Below are 18,983 nucleotides of genomic sequence, written 5' to 3' on the forward strand. Positions count from 1 at the left end.
CACGCAGAAACAGAGCTCGAGTTTTTCTACGTAGGCAGTTTTAGGACTGTTGGAGGCCTTTGATGGTAGTTCCTAGTTCTGCCATAGTGATACCATAGTGTGTGTGTGTGTGTGTGTGTGTTACATGTGTGTCACCTGTGTTACTACTGTGTTAATTTTGTTGTCCATGGGTTTAGGATTTGCTAGAAACTGTTTAGATAGGTCGGTTGCTTTTGACTACTTTTATAAAAAGATGAAGCCCTAGGGTCTTCTGCAGAGGTGGTATTCTACATGTCAGTGGTTCCACTCTGAGGCACGTCATTTGTACCCTGGTGCAGCTTGTCTTAGGGAGCACCTGTTCGTGGGCAGATTATTTAAACACCAGTGGAATCCATCAGTCTGCACCTGGGACATGCTTGCCTGTCTGGTCCTCGTGCTCACCTAGTCTATCTAGGACTGGCTAGGAAGCAGGTACACCTCAGCAGTTCTCTTCACTCGCTTGTTTCAAGTAGCATTAAGGGTTTTCTAAAGCCCGTCAAGATTCTCAAAAAGCGATAACGTAGTCAAGTTGGAGAAAGAAATACTTCTGGAGATCTGGTGGCCTTTGTGCAGCTGGGAATGGGAAGCCAGTCTCATGACAGTTTCCTTGTTCAGTTCTCCATTCTGGAGTGATCCGAGGTTTGCATTTCTTCTGAGAGGAGGTTCCTGACAGCACTACTGCTAGAACTGTTTCTTTAATTGTGAATTTATCATTTGTATTTGTATGAGAAAAGCAAAGAGGGTCCAGGTGCATTTGTGGATGTCACAGGACAGCTTTCAGAAGTCAGTTCCACTCCAGGATCTAGGATTGAACTCAGGCCATCAGGCTTTGGAGGCAAATGCTTCAGCCTCCTGGGCCATCCTGCCAACCCAACAGCTGGAACTTTTTCTGTACTATCTGTTGCCTATATCTGGTATATATCTGATCTAGTAGGTGTTTGGTGGTAACTAGCGATTTCTCAGTTCCAGTAGATTATGTTTGTATCCCAGACTGGCTTATAATTGTTCCCTGTGCTTCATTGGCATTAATATAAAATGATCATTTAGCAAAAGCAACAGTAATTGTTTCTTTCCAGAACTTTGATTCATTGGACATAAATTTCAAAGTAGAAATGATTTCTGAAGTAATACAATTATGTTTTGAGAATCTCCTCTTTGAAGGATAGCAAGATAGTTTTCTGGGCTTCAAAAGCAGTAAAAATGTGTTGTTTAAACTTTTTCTGTTACTGGAAATTATTTTGTGGGGTGTTTACAGTGAGGGTGGGCACTGTGCTGTTGGTTCCCTGTGTGCTCTGAGCTTGAGGGCTCGTAAGGGACCGATGCACCAGTAGACTTCCAGGTAGTCATAATGCTCACTGGAATCTGCATGGAGGGATCAGTAATTCTATTAGTAATAAAGTGTACGTTTTGCTCTTTCAAAATTTCTTTTTATTATGAGTGTTTTGCATACATGGGTCGGAGTGTACCCATGTCATAAAATGCCTGTAGACACCAGGAGCTGACATGGGATGCCTTAGAAGTAGAGTTACAGACAATTGTTAGCTGCTATTTGGGTGTTGGGTCCTCTGCAAGATCAGCCAGTGCTCTTAACTGCTAAGCCATCTCTCCAGCCCCCTTTTCTCTCTTTCATTTTTTCTCTTAGAAGTCATTGAAACTTGGTTCAGCTGAGTCTGGACATGTAGTTGCTGAGTCTGTTCTCCTTCCAGAGCTCATGGAGGCTTCACATGGTAAGTGTGTATTTACCATGTGAGTACACATGGTATTTTTCTTCATGCAAGTATAGGTTGCTCTGTTCACAGACATTTGTGATTAGTGTATCATTAAGTTCAGATTAGTAAAAGCAGTTTCCTATGTTTTAGGAATTCTTGACGCAGTAGAAAATATTTTGGAATTGTTGTTTTGTGACTTTTAACTACTATGTAAAAAAAATTAGGGCAGATGGGATGGCTTACCTGCTGCCAAGGCTGATAGTCTGAGTTTAATCCCCTAAACCCACATGGTAGAGGGAGAGAACCGATTCCTACAAGTTGTCCTCTGACCTCCACATGTACTCTGTGGCGTGCCCTCCCCCCAAATGTTTTTTGTTTTGTTTTGTTTTTTTAATTAAAGGAAAAAAAAGAGTTAGTGAAGTAGTTCCAAACCATGGGTAATGGTATAAAGAGTAGGCCAGCCAGGCATGGTGCTGCTTGCCCATAGTCCCTGCACTTGGCAAGGTAAGGCAGGACAGTGAGGAGTCCAGTCTATCATGGGCAACAGATCTGTTTCAGGGAGGAAAACAATGAGAAAGCAAGGCCCACGGATGTAGTAATTAGCAAGGATATTTGGTTGGAAATACGCTGCACACCACTGGGGTTTTTGAGCAGGGTCAAGTTCACTGCTGTTTGTTAGTCTGGCTGCACCTCATTCCCTCCTGTTGTTGCTCTGGGACTCAGTCTTCTGAGCGGCATCTGCATGCCTTCTCCTAAAACATGAAATGTACAGACTGTGGCTCAGTTGCCTCCCTCCCTCCCTTCCCATGGCTTTTATAGTCAGCTGTACAATAGATGACAGAGATGTTTGCATAGTTGTAGCTCCATTGCTGTCACTGTTTTGCTTTAAAGCATCAAATGTTTATGTATGCTAAGGCAGGAAATCTCTTGTATTTACTGAGTGTAATCACTCCTTTATTCATTTCTTGTTTGGTTGTTACCTAGACTCTTCCATGACCTAAATGTCCCCCTGGAGTTTTCCTTCCACTTCAAAATTAACTTCTTATGCATTTGTTGTGGAGCTTCTGGGACTTTTCATTTTAGTACTGAGGTGGATGCCTGCCTGCCTGCCTACCTGCCAGGAAAGGCCCAGGCCAGGCTGGGTTTGTTACTGAGATGAAATGAGGTGCTGTCACCTTTCTTGCCGGTTCTCTTGCTTTGTTCTCAGGAGACTTTGATTACGAGTGAGTGACGATAGTTATAGATTGTATGAGGTGCTGTCTCTTTACTCCAACCCTCACTCAGCAGACCATCTGAAGTGTCCACATCATGACAAGGGTATATATCTATACCTTGTGAGCACCCACGAAGTCCTACCCAGAAGGGCTGTGATACACAGGGATGAGGGGATGCTGTGAACCATGGGGCCTTTGTTAATGGAATCCAGGGTTTCAAACTACCTGGTTATTTGGCGAGCACATGTGGCAGGTTGACCTGTTTGTCTTGATAATCTCTCTTCATCCCTTCATCTCACTCTCATGGCCCTTGCATGCTGAAATGCTTCCCTTTTGAGTGGTAAAACCACTCATTTTTCAAGACTTGCCTCAGGTTAGCTGTATGATGCAAGTAGTAGGTATTGTAAGAAAAGGCATATTAGCAGTGTGTGGCTCATTCCTAAACCTTTGGTCTGCCTAGATTTCTGTGGGAGACAAAAACCTTATTTTTCTTTATTCAGAGTAGATTGGAACTGAAGTGTGTGACCAATGCTGTTCTCTCCTCCAGATTTCCAGATAAGTCTCAGGTGTTGCTCCCTGTGCAGGACATTTAGGATTGAATTTCTTTTTTCTTTTTTATACGTTGCTAGGAATTGAACCTCGCATCATGCATGTGCCAGGCAAGCACACTACCTCTGAACTACAGCTCCAGCACTCTTTTTTTTTTTTTTTTTTTTTTTCTTCAAACAGGGTCTCTCTGTGCAGCCTAGGCTGCTTTAAACTGTCTGTTCTCCTGCCCGCCACCTCCTGAGTGTTGAGGTTACTGGCGTGCAGTCTCATACCCTGCTGAATTTCTAGTTCTATGTTAAAATATTTGCAAGTATAGCAGAGGGCTTATAAGAAGCGGATTTCGATATTTTCCACCTCTCGTTCACCTTGAAGGACTTGGGGTTGCTGACTGTGTAGATGGCACAAGATCAATTAATGCTGTTCCACTTGACACACCCACAGCACAAGGGAACTCAGACATCGTCCCTGACATCAGGTTACCAGCTAAACCTCTGTGCAGGAGCAACAGCCCATCCTCTGAGACTTTTGTACTTCGTTCTGTATTGAAGAAACCTGATAAACCCTTTGCAGAGGGCTTACAGGTAAGAAGCGATTTCCTAAAGCAAAGAAGTGAAAAAATCATTTTGCTTCAAAGCAGTAATAAGTGTTACTCACCACACAGTGTGAAGGAAATGCCTACTCTCACTTTTTTTTTCTCACTTTTTCTCATGGCATTATGTTGAGATTAGTTTTGTTTTATATTAATATTAGTGTTTAGAATTTAAGTAGACTGCATGTTTATAATTCACAGTGTAAATTAATAATTGTGTCGACAAATTATATTAGTGAACCATGATGATTGTGCCAATTTATGAAATATCCATACCTGGTTTAAAAAGTCACTTAAACCAACTATGTTTCTGTAAGTTCAGTCGATCTGAGAGGAAGCTGCGGGAACGGGGTAGCATTTTTTGAAGGTTTGTCAACATTTCAGCCTTAGACACAGCAGTATACAATTAAACTTTGAAAACTTGTATAAATTCATTTCAGAGCAATGGAATGTAGATTCTCCTGGTCTAGAGAAAGAATTGACTCCGAGGTAGCTGATGAGGTTTAGAGCAGAACTGTTCTTAGAGCACGTGTTGTTCTTGGAGTATGCAATAGGAGCAGCTCTCAAAAATGTGGACTGGAAAGGATTTCTGGTTGAGGCTGGATAAGTAGGTGGTGATTAGGAGAGGACTTTGACCCAGCTGGTAGGTCCAGCTCTCCTGCGAGGCTTGTTCTGTCTCTGTCTAGTGTTTTAGTCCCCTTCTTTGTATCATGCCTGTCTGCAGTCTTCACTGGACTGAACAGAAAGACAAAAACTACCTTCCTTCCGGTCTTATTCCTCAAGAGTATATGATGCAGGCATGACATGTTAGCACTTAAGAAAGGCTGTTCTTGTGCTTGAGACAAAGGCACCTGTTATCTGTCGTTGACCTTTGTTGTGGTGGTACAGTTCTTCTGCTCAGACCTCCTGTTAAGTCTGTCTGATGTGACAGTGACACCTGAAAGCGGGACGGTGGCTGGAGCCTCTCACAGTCCTTATCTGTTTTCTAGATGGAAATGGGGTGATTTTAACCCATATTTATGAACGTCTGTTCTTTAATTTTGACCTACAATATTATTTACTAAAGTAGGGAATTCAGTTCTTCCTTATGCCTGAAAACATGGTGTTATAAGCCAGACAATTAGGAAAATAGACAAGAAAAGAGGTCAGTATTGCTTTTCTTTGTGATGACTGCACGTTTACCTGAGGAGGGAGGTTTTCATTGTGTTTGTTTTGATTAGGAGCACAGCAACAACCTCTGCGATGGAGGGACTCATCCAAACTTGATTCCAGATCCTTCATTCTGTTGCAGAGAACAAAAAGCGGGTAAATTGTTCCTATTTATCCTTCCTAAAACTTGATACAGTGTCAGATTTTCATCATCTGCTCGTGCTTTGCTGCTCCTGGAGTTACATGGAGTGGAGAGCAGTGGCGAGGGAAAGAGTTGTCGTCGGTCCTGGACTGAGGGGGTGGCTCAGGGCTGGAGCGCTGCTGGGGGACCTGCCTAACATGCATGAATACTGGGTTTGAGTCCCAGCACCACATGTGCATACACAGAAAGAGTTCACCTGTTTCACTGTTCATTTTTACTTAATGGTACAGCTTGTAAAGAACTTTATATTCCAATTTTATTAACACTTTAGTTTTGTATAATTTATTTTAAAATCAATACCATTTTTTACTTGAAAGTATGTTTTTCTTCCATTTGAATTTCCTCTGTAAACTGTTTTTTTATTATACAAATAACAACTGAATAAACTTCAAAAATTTTAGGATCTGCCTTTTAAATAAGTACAGCTTTTTTTTTAAACCATTTTCTCATTTATTGTCTATATAGATCAAGAAAACAGTAAAACACCAGTTTTTCTAAATGTGAGGAAGAGGAAGAAAGTTACTTTTGGAGAAGACTTAAGCCCTGAAGTGTTTGATCAGTCATTACCAGCCAATACTCCATTACGTAAAGGAGGAACGCCTGTGCCTCAGAAGGATCTGAGTGATACTAGTCCCCTGCTGCCTGAGCACTCACCAGTTGCCGAACAGTTACTTCAGCCAAATTTTGATGACAACGGGGAGAATCTTGTAAGCTTGAAAAGCACAGAGCACATGTGCTTGTGTTCTCACCAGACCTCACTGCCGTCTCCGCACGGGCACTAGCTTCCTTTCAGACTATGAGACAGATCAAATGCCATGCCACGCCAGGTTTCTATTTCTTTTCTGTACATAAAATGTTTTACCTTTTTACAAATAGTATTATTGGTTGTAAGATGTACCCTTTTTTATGTATCACTAAAAGAAGTGCTGAAGGGGCTGGAGAAGATGGCACAGTAGTTAAGAGCACTGGCTGTTGTTGCAGAGGCCTGGGTTTGGTTCTCAGCACCTACCCACATGGCAACTAACTCCATTCCAGGGGATCCAGTACCCTCTTCTGGTGTCCACAGGCATTGCATGCATGGGCGCACTTAAATACATGCAAGCAAAACACTCGTACGTATAAAATAAACATATTTTAAAAATATTTTACATGTTGAAAATGCACCATGAATTGGACAATGTACTCAAATGTCTGCGGCGTTAAAATTGGGGAAAAGCAGCGGCCATCTTAGAATTGGAGTACTGTATTTTATACGATGGGAAAAGTGTGCTGGAAAAGAATTTAGAAAACCTACAGCCAGATTAATTAGGAAAGAGGAAGAACAATGACCAGTATCAGGAAGGCGAGCAGAGACATAGTGCCATATGTCCTAACATGTATGCAAGAACAGGAGGGACTAGATCAGCAACTCTGTGCCAGCAGATTTAGCAACTTAGGTAAACCAAATACAATCCATGACAGATAAAATGTCAAACTTCACTGAAGAAGAAATAAATTCTTTTAGTAGACCTATATTAAAGAATTCTAAATTGTCTCTAAAACCTTCCCACAAAATAATTCCCGGGTAATTTTACTGGTGAATTTTACCAAACATTGAGCAGCTACGGTGCTGCTTGTAGACACACTCTCCAGAAGCTGAAGCCGGAACATAACATAGATAAAATGATCATTCTTCGGAGCCCTGTGAGAGTTAACCAGGACTGAAAGCTTGGTTTGCCATTTGACAAAGACTATTATTTACCATGCTACCAGAATAAGACAAAAAATTGTTATGATCCTCTCAGACAAGGCAGCAGAAGCAGTGTTCGTTCTGATTAAAAATAAGGTTAGGCAAACGGGTAAGAAAAGGAAATTTCTTCAAACTAACATTCTATCTATGAATGACTGGTTGCTGCTGTCTTCCTGGCAATTATGTGGGAAGGTTTACTGTCTTTGTTTATATTAACATTTGACAGTGGAATTTCTTGAATAATACTGTAATGTTACTCGATTTGTTCCTTAATAGTTTTCTTAAATTTACTTTGTAGAAATTAGACCATGGGATTTTAAATAAACTGCAAATAACTTGTCAGTGGATTAATAGGACTACTTCAGTGACTTTATAAAGAATTTATTTTTATTTTGGGTTGTTACAGTGGGTAGACATGGTATCATGAAGATGATAGTATTGCAAATTACTTTTGTTTTCTTCATTTCTATTGAGGGTTTTGTTTTTTGTTGTTTTTTTGTGTTTGTTTGTTTTTTAAAGCTTACAGTTCCTCCTACCAAGATACATTCTTAGCATTCTTAGCATTTTTCTTTGAGGCACAGCTTGTATGTAGTCACTAAATGTAGGGATATCTAATGTATGCTGCTTTTTTTCTGTTTAGGAAAACATAGAACCACTTGAGGTATCATTTGCAGTTCTGAGTCCTAATAAATCTTCAATAGCTGAGACTCTTTCAGGTATAACATATATGTTTTGGTGTGTGGGCGTGGGTGTGTGGTATGTACACTTGTGTGTGATTGCTTGCTCATGTGGTTGCCTACCGTATCACTGTTTTATTCCTGTGAGACAGGATATCACTGAATCTGAAGCCAGGTCAGCCAGCAAGCCCCTGTGATCTGCCTCCCATAGCAATAGGAGTAGGCATGCACACGACCTTACCTGGTGTTTTTTGCTTGGGTTCTGGGAATTTGAACTCGGGGCCCTCATACCTACAGAGCCACCTCTCTGGTCCAACTTTGGTTTATCTTGTAAATCATAAATGCCATTTTATGTGTATATATGTGTAAGCATGTGCAGATGTGATAAACTTATGTGGGGTATGCATGCTTTTGTGTGCATGCTTATGTAGAGGGCAGAGGTCATCCTGTGCTTCTTTCTTCAGGAGCCATTCACCTTGCTTTGGATGACAGGGTCTATCGTTGGCTTAGTGCTTGCCCATTAGCATAGACTGGCTGTCCAGTGATCCCTGGGGATCTGCTTGTCTTCCCCAGCTGTGGGGTTCTATCTCATGCCACCACATCTGGCTTTTTTACATGGGTTCTGGGGATCTAACTCAAGCCTTTGTGCTCTACCAACACATTACCAACTTAGCTACCTCCCAGCCCCGTAATTACTGTCGTTGGCTTAGTGCTTGCCTATTAGCATAGACTGGCTGTCCAGTGATCCCTGGGGATCTGCCTGTCTTCCCCAGCTGTGGGGTTCTATCTCATGCCACCACATCTGGCTTTTTTACATGGGTTCTGGGGATCTAACTCAAGCCTTTGTGCTCTACCAACACATTACCAACTTAGCTACCTCCCAGCCCCGTAATTACTGCTTTCAATATGTGAAAGTCAGCCTCTTTGTTCTTTGACTTTTTTATGTGGTACAGTATATTCTTGGTTTAAAAAAAAAAAACCCTAGCAATACAGTGTAGAAAAGCTTATGAGAAATGACTTCGCCATCTGAGTCTCATAATCACCCACATTTAACCTAAGTGAGTCATCCCCAAAGTTGATACAGTGCTGTGGATCTCCAGTTGTTAAGTATTAGCAGTAAATGCCTGTCCACACTTGCACAGCTGACATAATTTGGATTGCAAGGGACATTCTCAAATGGCCAAAAGTTTAATCAATAGTAAAGTGCATCTTTGGTGCATATATTCTCAAGTGATTCTGTCTTTTATGATTGTGACGAGACAAAGATTTCTGAATTTTCTGACACACCATGTGAATTTGCCGACAGATGCATAGGGGAGCACTTGGGATCTGAACCTTTGCTCTGTCATCCTTACCGGGATCCTTGGATGCCTTCCCATAGATGCAGCCTGACTTTATGAGCATAGAAAAATCCCAGCTGTACATTAAGTCAGAGTCCAAGCTCTGAACACATTACACTACCTTCATGTGTGACATTAAAACAATCAAGTCAAAAAGTCCTAAGCTTCATAAAATTATTTACTGAACATTGATGCCCCTATTGTTACTTTATTATGCAAAATATAATTTGGAAAAAATGAACATCTATGAAAGTGCATTTACCATATTCTAGATTATTGTAATTTCCTGTTCTCTTAGTGTGGTAATGTGTCAAACAGTCTAAGTTTCTGGATATTCAGTAACCTTCAAATTTTCCTTAGAAAATTGTTTGGGGTCTCAAAATTTATTCTTCATAATTATCTGTGTCTAAATATGATATTATAAGTGATACTGACTCAAACCCTATGTGGTGCTTTTAAAATACGGTGTGTGTTATACTTTTGTGTTAATAACCTAATTTTTCTTGTTTCTTTTTTATTAGGCACTGAATCCTTTAGTTCTTCAAATAACCACGAGAAGATCACCTGTAAAAGTAGACCAACACGGACTTCTAACAGAAGAAAGGTAAATATTTCTATTAAATATTATGGTAGGTTTTTTTCCTGTTTTCATTATCATGGTAATGGACAAAATCCTGATTTGATTAGGACCATTAAGTATTATGACTTTATCCTACTTCGTGTAAGATTAGTATTTTATTGCTCTGACTTTAATTCTGCTAGATGAAAAAGCCACTAGAGCAAGATTCAGAATTGTGTTACTGTGGAAGATGATCTGTTTGTTAACTTAGTTTTAGATATCTGTGATTTTATGAATTGTATTAAGGTGAATGTGGAGACCAGCATATAAATAAGAAAAGGCCATAAATATACTTCTTAAAGTGTTTGTTTTTACTTTGGGTTTCAAGTGATGAGCATAGTTCCCATTTGTTGTGTGTCTTTTGCTTTTATTAAATTACATGTGATTGGACTTTGGCCTCCAGCATTGCGGTTTACAAGTTTACCTGTGCTGTCACTGGGCTTTCAGCTGCTGCTGGATAGTTCCAACCAGACAATTCAACAGGTCATGACCGTCTTTGTCATACCCAATAACATATAAGTAAATAACTAAATTGTTATGTTCTACATGAATAGTTGATGAATTTTTAAACCATCTAATTCTCAAATCATCTTTCTTCTTAATGTAATATCCTTCTGAATCTCTCTTAGATAAATTAGAAAATGGTAATTACTATTTCCCTAACTCTAAATTTCGCTTAATGTGCTTCTAATGGAACTTAGAAATTAAGAAACACTGATTGGGCAAGAAAGATAACTTAGCAGTTAAGAGCGACTTAGCAGTTAAGAGCTTTTGGTGGCTTACAATTACCTGTAACTCCAGCTCCCTGCCATCTCCAACACCAGCATCAAAGGGTGGGGAGGGAGCTGGGCGTATCAAGGGAAGTGAAACGGAAGTGAAAGGTAAGCTACACATTAGAAAATGACCCGAGCTTTGTGCTTTTACTTAAAATTTCTTCTATACCAGTTGGTGGGTTTTGCAGAAGAGAATGTTTGCAGCTCCCATAACACAGAAGCTGAGCCTTGGAAAGAGAAGAAAATTAAGAGGAGGAAGTCCCAAGACAGTAAATGTACCAGCAGAGCACTTCCTAAAAAGAAACTGGTAAGAGTGTTATTCAAAATTCAGTGTACATCATGTGGCACTTTTCCTCACCGTGTGACCAGAAACATGCGGAAACCATGTTTTTTCCCTAGTTAATACTGGATCCAAGGTTAAGATCATCTTATCCAGGAACTGAATAAAAAAGTTAACTACTCAACTACTGATTACCTGAGGGGCAGTTCTGAATTTGCATCATCTTTCTGTGCATCCAGTACAGTAAACTGTAGAGACAGAAAATTGGTTCGCATCTCCCTTTGTTTTTTTACTGAGATAGTGTTTCTTTATGTAGCCCAGGTTGGCCATGGCCTCATTATCTTCCTGCCTCAACCTCTCCAGTGCTGAATTATAGATGTAGAATCTATGGTATAGATTAACTGCCAGGCAACCTAAATAATCTTTCAGGTAATGTTTCTGGTCCTTGAAAGAGCACCATCAGATACCACAAGTTACATGGTTGTCTTCACCAGTTATTTTCTTGTTTTGTCATGGGATATGAGCTATGGACCCTTCCTTCATGGTCTAGAAAGTGGGAGTCTTCCACATTTAGCAGGCTTCGGACCACCTCTCAGACTTAGATTCTGGTCTTAGTTTTAGTGATAAATATTCAGCAGTTAACAGTTCATTTGTTTGCACTCTGGTTACCCTTAACAGTTCTCCCCAGTCAGTCAGTCAGGTCTCCCCACTTTGTCACGCACACACTCGTTGAACTTTGCCTGCTATTTGTGATAGTGACAAAATGACTGTCACAAACAACTGGATGCGGGTCCAGTATTCTGTGAGGGGCTCTACAGCGACAACTGTGTCCTTCCTGCACTTGAAGCTCCTCCAGAGTGCCCAGCTGCGCTGTGCACAGCATGATGTTAGTAACCTAATGCTGAAGAAGTGAGTCCCCCACCCCTGTGTCTTTGAATGAACGCCCCTAGTGGCCATGAGCCCCACACTACATCTGTGCCTGCCTGGTTATCCCAGAGAGGGCGCTTGGACTTGCAGTCACAGTTACTTCTCCTTAAGGAAAAGATTAGAACCCAACCTTCCCAGAAGCTGGCACCGTCCATGTGCTTAACTGATCGAGCATCTGCACTCCTCAGTGTTCTGGCGATCCTGACTACTTCTCTGAAGCCCCTAGGAATAGCAGTTCCCTCTGCGGTCACCCTCTTACCATCCCTCCAGAAGTGCACGTTTGCTTCTCTTTGACCTCAGCCTCCTGTCCATCTACTTCCTTCACTCCCTTACCCATGTATCCATTCTTCTAAGAATATTTCTGGCCTTCTGTCTACTCCTAGCTTGCAAATGCCCCCTCCTCCACCTTTCTTACTTAATAGTTCATCCTGAGCATCTTGGACTGCTCTAGCAGTGTTCATCTGTAATCTCAATTCGCTGTTCTCCTTAGCCCAAAATTTTGACTCTGGATTAGTTTTTCCTTCTGCCACTGCAGACAGGTAGGTTTGGGGGTGGTACTACCATAATATAGTTTCTGATACTGCTTGTAGTTTGGTCTCATTTTACATCACGTCTCCACTCCACCTGGATTTTTCCTGTGCATGTAGTCATTTAGTTGCAAGCTTCATGCATACTTTTAAGTCCTATACTCCATAGACATCTCAACAGCATTTGATGTAAAGAATACTTCCTTGCAATATCTATTAAAGGATCATTTTCCTTCCACCCATTAGCGTATATGGTCCTTGCAGTTCTGCTCTTTACTTTTGTAAATTGTTTATTTTCTGGGTGAATTTTTTTTTATGCAGCATGATTATTAATGATCAAATTTGAAAATCCGCATCCATTAGTGCATTGTTCAGTTGCCCAAGGGTATCTCTTCACAAGCTGCCCTTTATAAGTTCTTTAAACTTAATATTTCCAAAACTCATCACTTTCATCCCTCATGCACACCCACACAAAACAGTCCATGAACTTGTCTTCCATGAAATAGTAAAGACTACTGTTCTTCGTTGATCAGTGCAGATACCCCAAGTCGTCAAATTCAGAAGAAGCTATGAGCTTTCCTGCTTTGTTTCCTTTTTTAGTTCACACTTTGGTGAAATGGTGATTCTTTTTCTTAAAAAGTGTGCGTGTGTGTGTGTGTGTGTATAAAAACATGCATGCCACTTGTATTAAAATTGATTTTATGGCTGGGCATGGTGGTGCAAGCCTTTAGTCCCAGCACTTGGGAGGCAGAGGCAGGCGGATCTTTGTGAGTTCAAGGCCAGCCTGGTCTACATAGTGAGTTCAGGTCAGCTGGGACTACAGGGAGACCCTGTCTGAAAGAGACAAAAAAAAAAAAAATTGATTTTATATATACATATATATTTGGAGAGAGGGAGAGTGTTAAGAAATAGTTATAGATAATGCACATATGTTTCGTCCATCAAATCAGTAGCCAGAAAGTTGAGGAAGTACTAAGCATTGGATTATTCTGGTCCCTCAGGACCTCCTCATGCAGTGTGTGCAATCAGAGCAGTGGACAGAGCAGCAATAGAAGAAGGCAGCAGTGAGGGTGCGAAGCCACAGATGATGGCCTTCGATGAATTTCTAGAAGACAAGGCAGATGGGAATATGTTGACTGAGAGAAGAGGTGGAAAGATTTACAGCTCAGAATGTGCTAGGAGGGGAACCAGAGAGATCTGGAAACCAGCCTGCCTGTGGGAATCCCAAGAGACTTAGGCCCAGAATTGGCAGGTACAGTTAATGGGAAGCCTGAGAAGTAGTACTCGGAAAAAAGCAGATTAATTGATGTCTCATATATGGATCAATCTGCACCAGTGGGCATGCCGCCCCCTTTCCCACCCTGATGTTCAGAACAGATGTTGGCGTCTAAGTTTAAGTCCAATTCTGTCATTTGGAAACTCCCACAAACTTGGTGGCCAGCTGTTGCCCTAAAGCAAAACCTGACAGTTGAGACACTTACACTCTGCCCTGCCCCGCCCCTCCCTACCCTACATGGAGTTATCAAGGAAAATTTCCATGCATAAGACTGAGCTGGAACACAGGAAAATCTTGCCATCTTATCTAGTCTTTTCTTAAATAAGAATCATACTAAGAAGTTTAAAAGAGTTTTTACTTCAGGGAAATAAATTATTTAGGGAACAGAAAAAATATACATACATAATCTGTTAGATTTTTTAATGTCTTCATAAAATTAAGAAGGGGATGCTATTTAAAAAAAAACACAGGAAAATAATTTTTAAAATGGAAATTGAGGGCAGACACCATGTCGGGCCACGAAGGTGTCAAGAAGAAGCCCCTGAAACAGCCCAAGAAGGAGGCCAAGGAGATGGATGAGGAGGCCAAGGAGGTGGAGGAGGAGGGCGGAGGAGCTGGAGGAGGAGGGCGAGGAGGTGGAGGAGGAGGCCGAGGAGGTGGAGGAGGAGGCCGAGGAGGTTGGCGGTGGAGGGGAAGGTGAGGTGGAGGTGGAGGTGAAGGTGAGCCGAGGAGGTGGAGGCTGAGGAGGTGGAGGTGGAGGTGGAGGAGGAGGTGGAGGAGGGCGAGGAGGTGGAGGAGGAGGAGGGCAAGGAGGTGGAGGAGGAGGGCCGAGGAGGTGGAGGAGGACGAGGAGGAGGAGGAGGAGGAGGGGGGGGAGGGAGGGGGGGGGCGGGAAGAGGGGGGAGGGGGGGGGGGGGGGAGGGGGAGGGGGAGGAGGAGGGGGGGGAGGGAGGGGGGGGGCGGGAAGAGGGGGGAGGGGGGGGGGGGGGGAGGGGGAGGGGGAGGAGGAGGGGGGGGAGGGAGGGGGGGGGCGGGAAGAGGGGGGAGGGGGGGGGGGGGGGAGGGGGAGGGGGAGGAGGGGGAGGAGGAGGCCGAGGAGGAGGAGGAGGCCGAGGAGGAGGAGGAGGAGGTAGAGGAGGAGGCCAAGTTTTCAAGCAGAAACAAGAAAAGCAGAAGAAACTTGAGCTGAAAGTGAAGGCCGCAGGGACGGTCCCCGGCCACAGGTGGAATTAAGAAATCTGGCAAAAAGTCAGCTCTTTGTGTACCTGGGGTGATGGTGACCTTCTTCCGTTCCTATTTAAACATCTGGATTCCCTGTGGGACATCTTTTGCCACCTATAGCTGGAATGAAGTGTTGTCGGAGCCTGTTGTACACTGTAACAACCTTTTGTAAAAAACGAGGCCCTGAGTCTGCATCTGACTTACAGCTCTTCCAGCTTGGTACTTGGCAGCTGAGACATTGGTCACTACCAGTGTTCCATGCCCTTGAACCAGGAAGTAGACAGCTACAACCACAACACCCCCATATGTCACCCACACCAAGGCCAAGGTAGAGCAGCTGGCAAAGTGCTGACATTCCCCTAGATTAGAACGGCCCCTCACTGTTTCATGGGATGGTTTGGGCTCAGGGACGCTCTACATCTTGGTCCAGGTTGTAGCTATCAGTACTTTTTTATTGTTGAATAGTATTTACAATTGTTTTAGAAAGAAAAAGATCAGTAGTTTAGACACAGGGCAGGATGTTTTTTCAGGCAAAATGATACAGTATCTGGAATGTGTTTCAGAATCCAGAGGAAGGGTTATAAAGCATAATTTCTATATGTTTATGATTGCTAAGATTGCTTGCTGGGTATATGGGACTCAGTAAACTCTGGAGGTATTTGATGGTTTAAAATCCAAAAAATTAGAAGTGTCGTGATATATTTAGAAAGAGGAAGATGACTACAATCACTAAAAATGGAACTGGCCAGAAGACCCATATCAGGTTAGAGGGGTGTGTGCGTTATCATCGTCCTTATAGTTTGATCAGCTGACCTGAGCTAGAATTCTTTATAATCTTCTATTTTCCCTCAAGGCAACATCTCACTGTGTTGCTGAAGCCCACATTGGATTCCTGGGCTCCAGGGACCCTCCTGCCTCACCCTTTTTTGACATTGTGGTGTTACTGGCACATGACAACACACCTGGCCATTTTAAAGCTGTTACCATTTTAAAGCTATTCTTTGAAAACATCTTAAGTCTTACTTATAGAAATAAAATGAATGATAAGCATAATTTCTGCCTTGGTCCTCCTTCCCTGCATGGTAAACACCTGATTTGGAAGGGAAGTAAATTGCAGTAGGGCCAGTCCCTTCAGCTGTCTGTCCACTCCGGGTGCTAAGCCGTCCTCACCATTTACAGATTGCACCCCCAGGGTTCCGATCACTACATAATAAGGAAGGCTTTTGTACTTAGGTAAATCCAAATTTTGATCAGCACTGCTAGATATATTTTTAGGACAGATAGACTTGTTATATTTTTGTTAGTATATTGGCTCATGACCTTAAAACAGAATCTCCTTCAGACACATTTAGCAGATTTCAGGTAAGCATGGCAAAACTTCATTTTCTTTGACATTCACTCATCCATTCAGTCATTGATACTGTGAGGTCGTAGATCGGTTCTAGCTTGATGGAGCCATTTCACAGTGTACTCAGATACCAAAACATTGTATAGCATACTTTTATTCAACAATTCAAGATTTTTCTAAGGTATTTTTCTCTCTGTGTTCTCAAAGTAACAGAAAGGAATTCGGAAGTTAGAATCGCAAGCACCTAGCTCTTAGTATGGGTCAAGCCCAGTGTGAGCCATTTCATACTCCACTCCCTTGATAATTAGTCATAGCGTTTGTGGGATGAGCTGCTCTGGCCCCATTCTACAGAGGTGGGTGAGGTACTCAGTTGGCATTGCTTGGCAGTTAAGTGATAAAGATAAGATTTGAACCTAGAGCCCAACTGTTTCTCTTTTGCAACTCATCTGCAAACCCCACCTTAAATACTTCTTTTCTCTTGGCTTGCATCTCTGCTGACCAAGCCAGCATTTCCTCAGTTCCATGGAATAGCGACAGAGTTCCATGAAAAACCCAGCATTTTCCTTATATGTGTAGAGATTATTTATGCTGAGAACTTCTCACAGAATTTTATGTTAAATGTATATTGCATATCACCAAAGGGAGTATTTGTCTTATGGAGTTCCAAAATTAATTCTGCTTGGAATGTTGTGTTTGGTTTTGTTTTTATAAGTTATCTATAGATATCTCAAGGAACACACAGTTCTGTGCCATTTCTGTGTTCATGAATCTCATCTTTTCCTTCACACGCACAGTTTGATCTAAGTCTTGTGTGCTGTTTCTTCAGTGTAAGCCCACAGGCGTTTATGCCTGCCATAGCATGCAGGAGCACTCTACTTCCACTGGACTCACTGCATCCTAGGGCTGTGCTGTGTTGGCTGTTGCTCCTGCCTGGATCCCAGGGCCATATATAGCAGCTGCCACGTGTCGTCTCTGTTGAGTGCCTGCAAACACATGTTTCCTTCTCTGCAAAGCCCTTCTCTGCCTCACCTCCACAGTCAGCCAGGACGGTTGTCCCAAGATCAGAGGGGGTGGACATTATGCTTTCCACACATCTTTTCTTGAACACTTCTGCCGGCTAAGAACTGTCTTCTCTGCCTGAAATCTGACGTGGTGTCTAAGTGTAGTGTGCCTTGTCCTTGTTGGACCAGGAGCTCCTTAAACACCACATCCTGTTTATTTTTAGTCTCGGACTGCGGGTGGTGTTTCTTGGCATTACCTGCACAAACGTTCAGCTGTAGTCTGCTTTCTAGAAGCATTAATTGTCAGAAATGTGTTTTATGCTGCAAGTCTGAGTATATTTTCATTCCTTTGATTCAAACAATCTTTCTTGTATTTCACTATAGTATTTGAATGTTCCTAAAGTCTTTTCCATATAAAACTTAACAAAACTATTTCTAAATTGCTGATAGGACATCTAGAATTAAACATAATTCTGTAGTCCAAAATTCTCTAAACATTTTAAAGGTTTTTAATGGAAAATTCACATTTTTTAAAATCAGTTTTCTTATGAAGCCCCCTTTATTCTCTTTGCCTTTTTTTTTTCTTTTTTTTTTTTTTTTTTCTCTGTTACAGTGCTATAAATCAAACCAGGGCCTTTTGCATCTAGGCAAATTCTCTTTCTCTTCCACTGAGCTATACCTCAAGCCCATGTGACCGCTTTTATTTTAACCAGGATTAATTCATTTGTTGTTTGCATACACTCAGCCAGATTTGTGTTGCCTTCCAACGTGATCTAAACACTTGTGTATTCATGCAGGCCTGGGAACAGAAAACAGCCTTCCATGGCCTGTCAGTAGATAATTCATCCAGATTAATGTTAAGCTATCATAATACCTAGCCTCGAGTTTCTCATGAATTAGGTCTGCCCGACTCTACGGCATCTAATCTTTCTTTACTTACCTACCTATCTCTCACTTTGGCAAATGCCTGGTGGAAATAGAAAAAGCTGCTGTGTAATTTGTACATTGAGGTTGACTTTGTATTTTATCTGATTTTACATGACTTATCTTACTGTCTCTTATCTGTGTCATTTGAACCCAGTTTTCTGAATGGAATAATGGATCTTATTTTTTCTGTAAAAGTTATCCTTTAAAAATTAACTGTGTAATTGATAGAGATACCTTAGACATGAAAGGGTCAGAGTTGAACATGTGCCACATCATTCTTAATTACAGTGCCTTAATATATATCTTTTTAGGTTTGTAAAGGTTTCAGAAAAAAGAAAAGAAAGGCAAAGAAGGTTGTTCAGAAATCTTTATATGGAAAAAGAGAAATTGCATCCAAGAAGCCCCTCCTGAGTCCTATTCCCGAGCTGCCTGAAGTCTCTGAAACAACCCCTTCACCTACTGGCCTTCACAGGATACACCCAGGTGCCGTGCCTTGGTCCCTCTGCTTGTGTCTTGTCTGTTCACCGTTTCACTCTCCACTTTCCTGAATTCCCTGTGAAAAAACTGGATTGAAGTGGGGAGGGGCATTTCTTTGGTAGAGTGAGAGTTTTTGAGTGAAGTGGTAGGTTGTGACCTATGGGAGGCTTGAGCCTTTTTTATAATCATAGGACATTCTGGATCCTTTCGTCAGAAAAACTCAGATACAAGATTTTGCATTTAATTTCATGGGAAGTAATTTCTATTCATCTGCTTTTTGCTTTTCCAAGCATTTTGTTAAGGTTCATGAATTATGTTAGGTTGAGCAGTTCATCATTAAAAGTGAACAAAATGGGGGCTGGAGAGATGGCTCAGGGGTTAAGAGCACTGACGGCTCTTGCAGAGGACCCGGGTTGATTCCCAGCACCCAC

The 18,983-nt window shown here is 41.9% G+C and overlaps 1 protein-coding gene across 1 annotated transcript in view; it reads left to right on the forward strand.

Annotated features, from left to right (window-relative positions):
- Cdca2 (cell division cycle associated 2) overlaps positions 1 to 18,983 on the forward strand; it is a 36,233-nt gene that overhangs the window by 10,788 nt on the left and 6,462 nt on the right. Inside the window, exons 6-13 of the mRNA XM_029562456.1 lie at positions 1,661 to 1,745; positions 3,863 to 4,071; positions 5,300 to 5,384; positions 5,896 to 6,137; positions 7,800 to 7,875; positions 9,698 to 9,780; positions 10,741 to 10,875; positions 18,387 to 18,558. Of these exons, the coding sequence (XP_029418316.1) occupies positions 1,661 to 1,745; positions 3,863 to 4,071; positions 5,300 to 5,384; positions 5,896 to 6,137; positions 7,800 to 7,875; positions 9,698 to 9,780; positions 10,741 to 10,875; positions 18,387 to 18,558 (1,087 nt within the window). The remainder of the gene's footprint in view (positions 1 to 1,660; positions 1,746 to 3,862; positions 4,072 to 5,299; positions 5,385 to 5,895; positions 6,138 to 7,799; positions 7,876 to 9,697; positions 9,781 to 10,740; positions 10,876 to 18,386; positions 18,559 to 18,983) is intronic.

Source organism: Nannospalax galili, unplaced genomic scaffold (genome assembly GCF_000622305.1).
Source record: "Nannospalax galili isolate Female #2095 unplaced genomic scaffold, S.galili_v1.0 scaffold915, whole genome shotgun sequence".
In the NCBI taxonomy this organism is placed as follows: Eukaryota; Metazoa; Chordata; class Mammalia; order Rodentia; family Spalacidae; genus Nannospalax; species Nannospalax galili.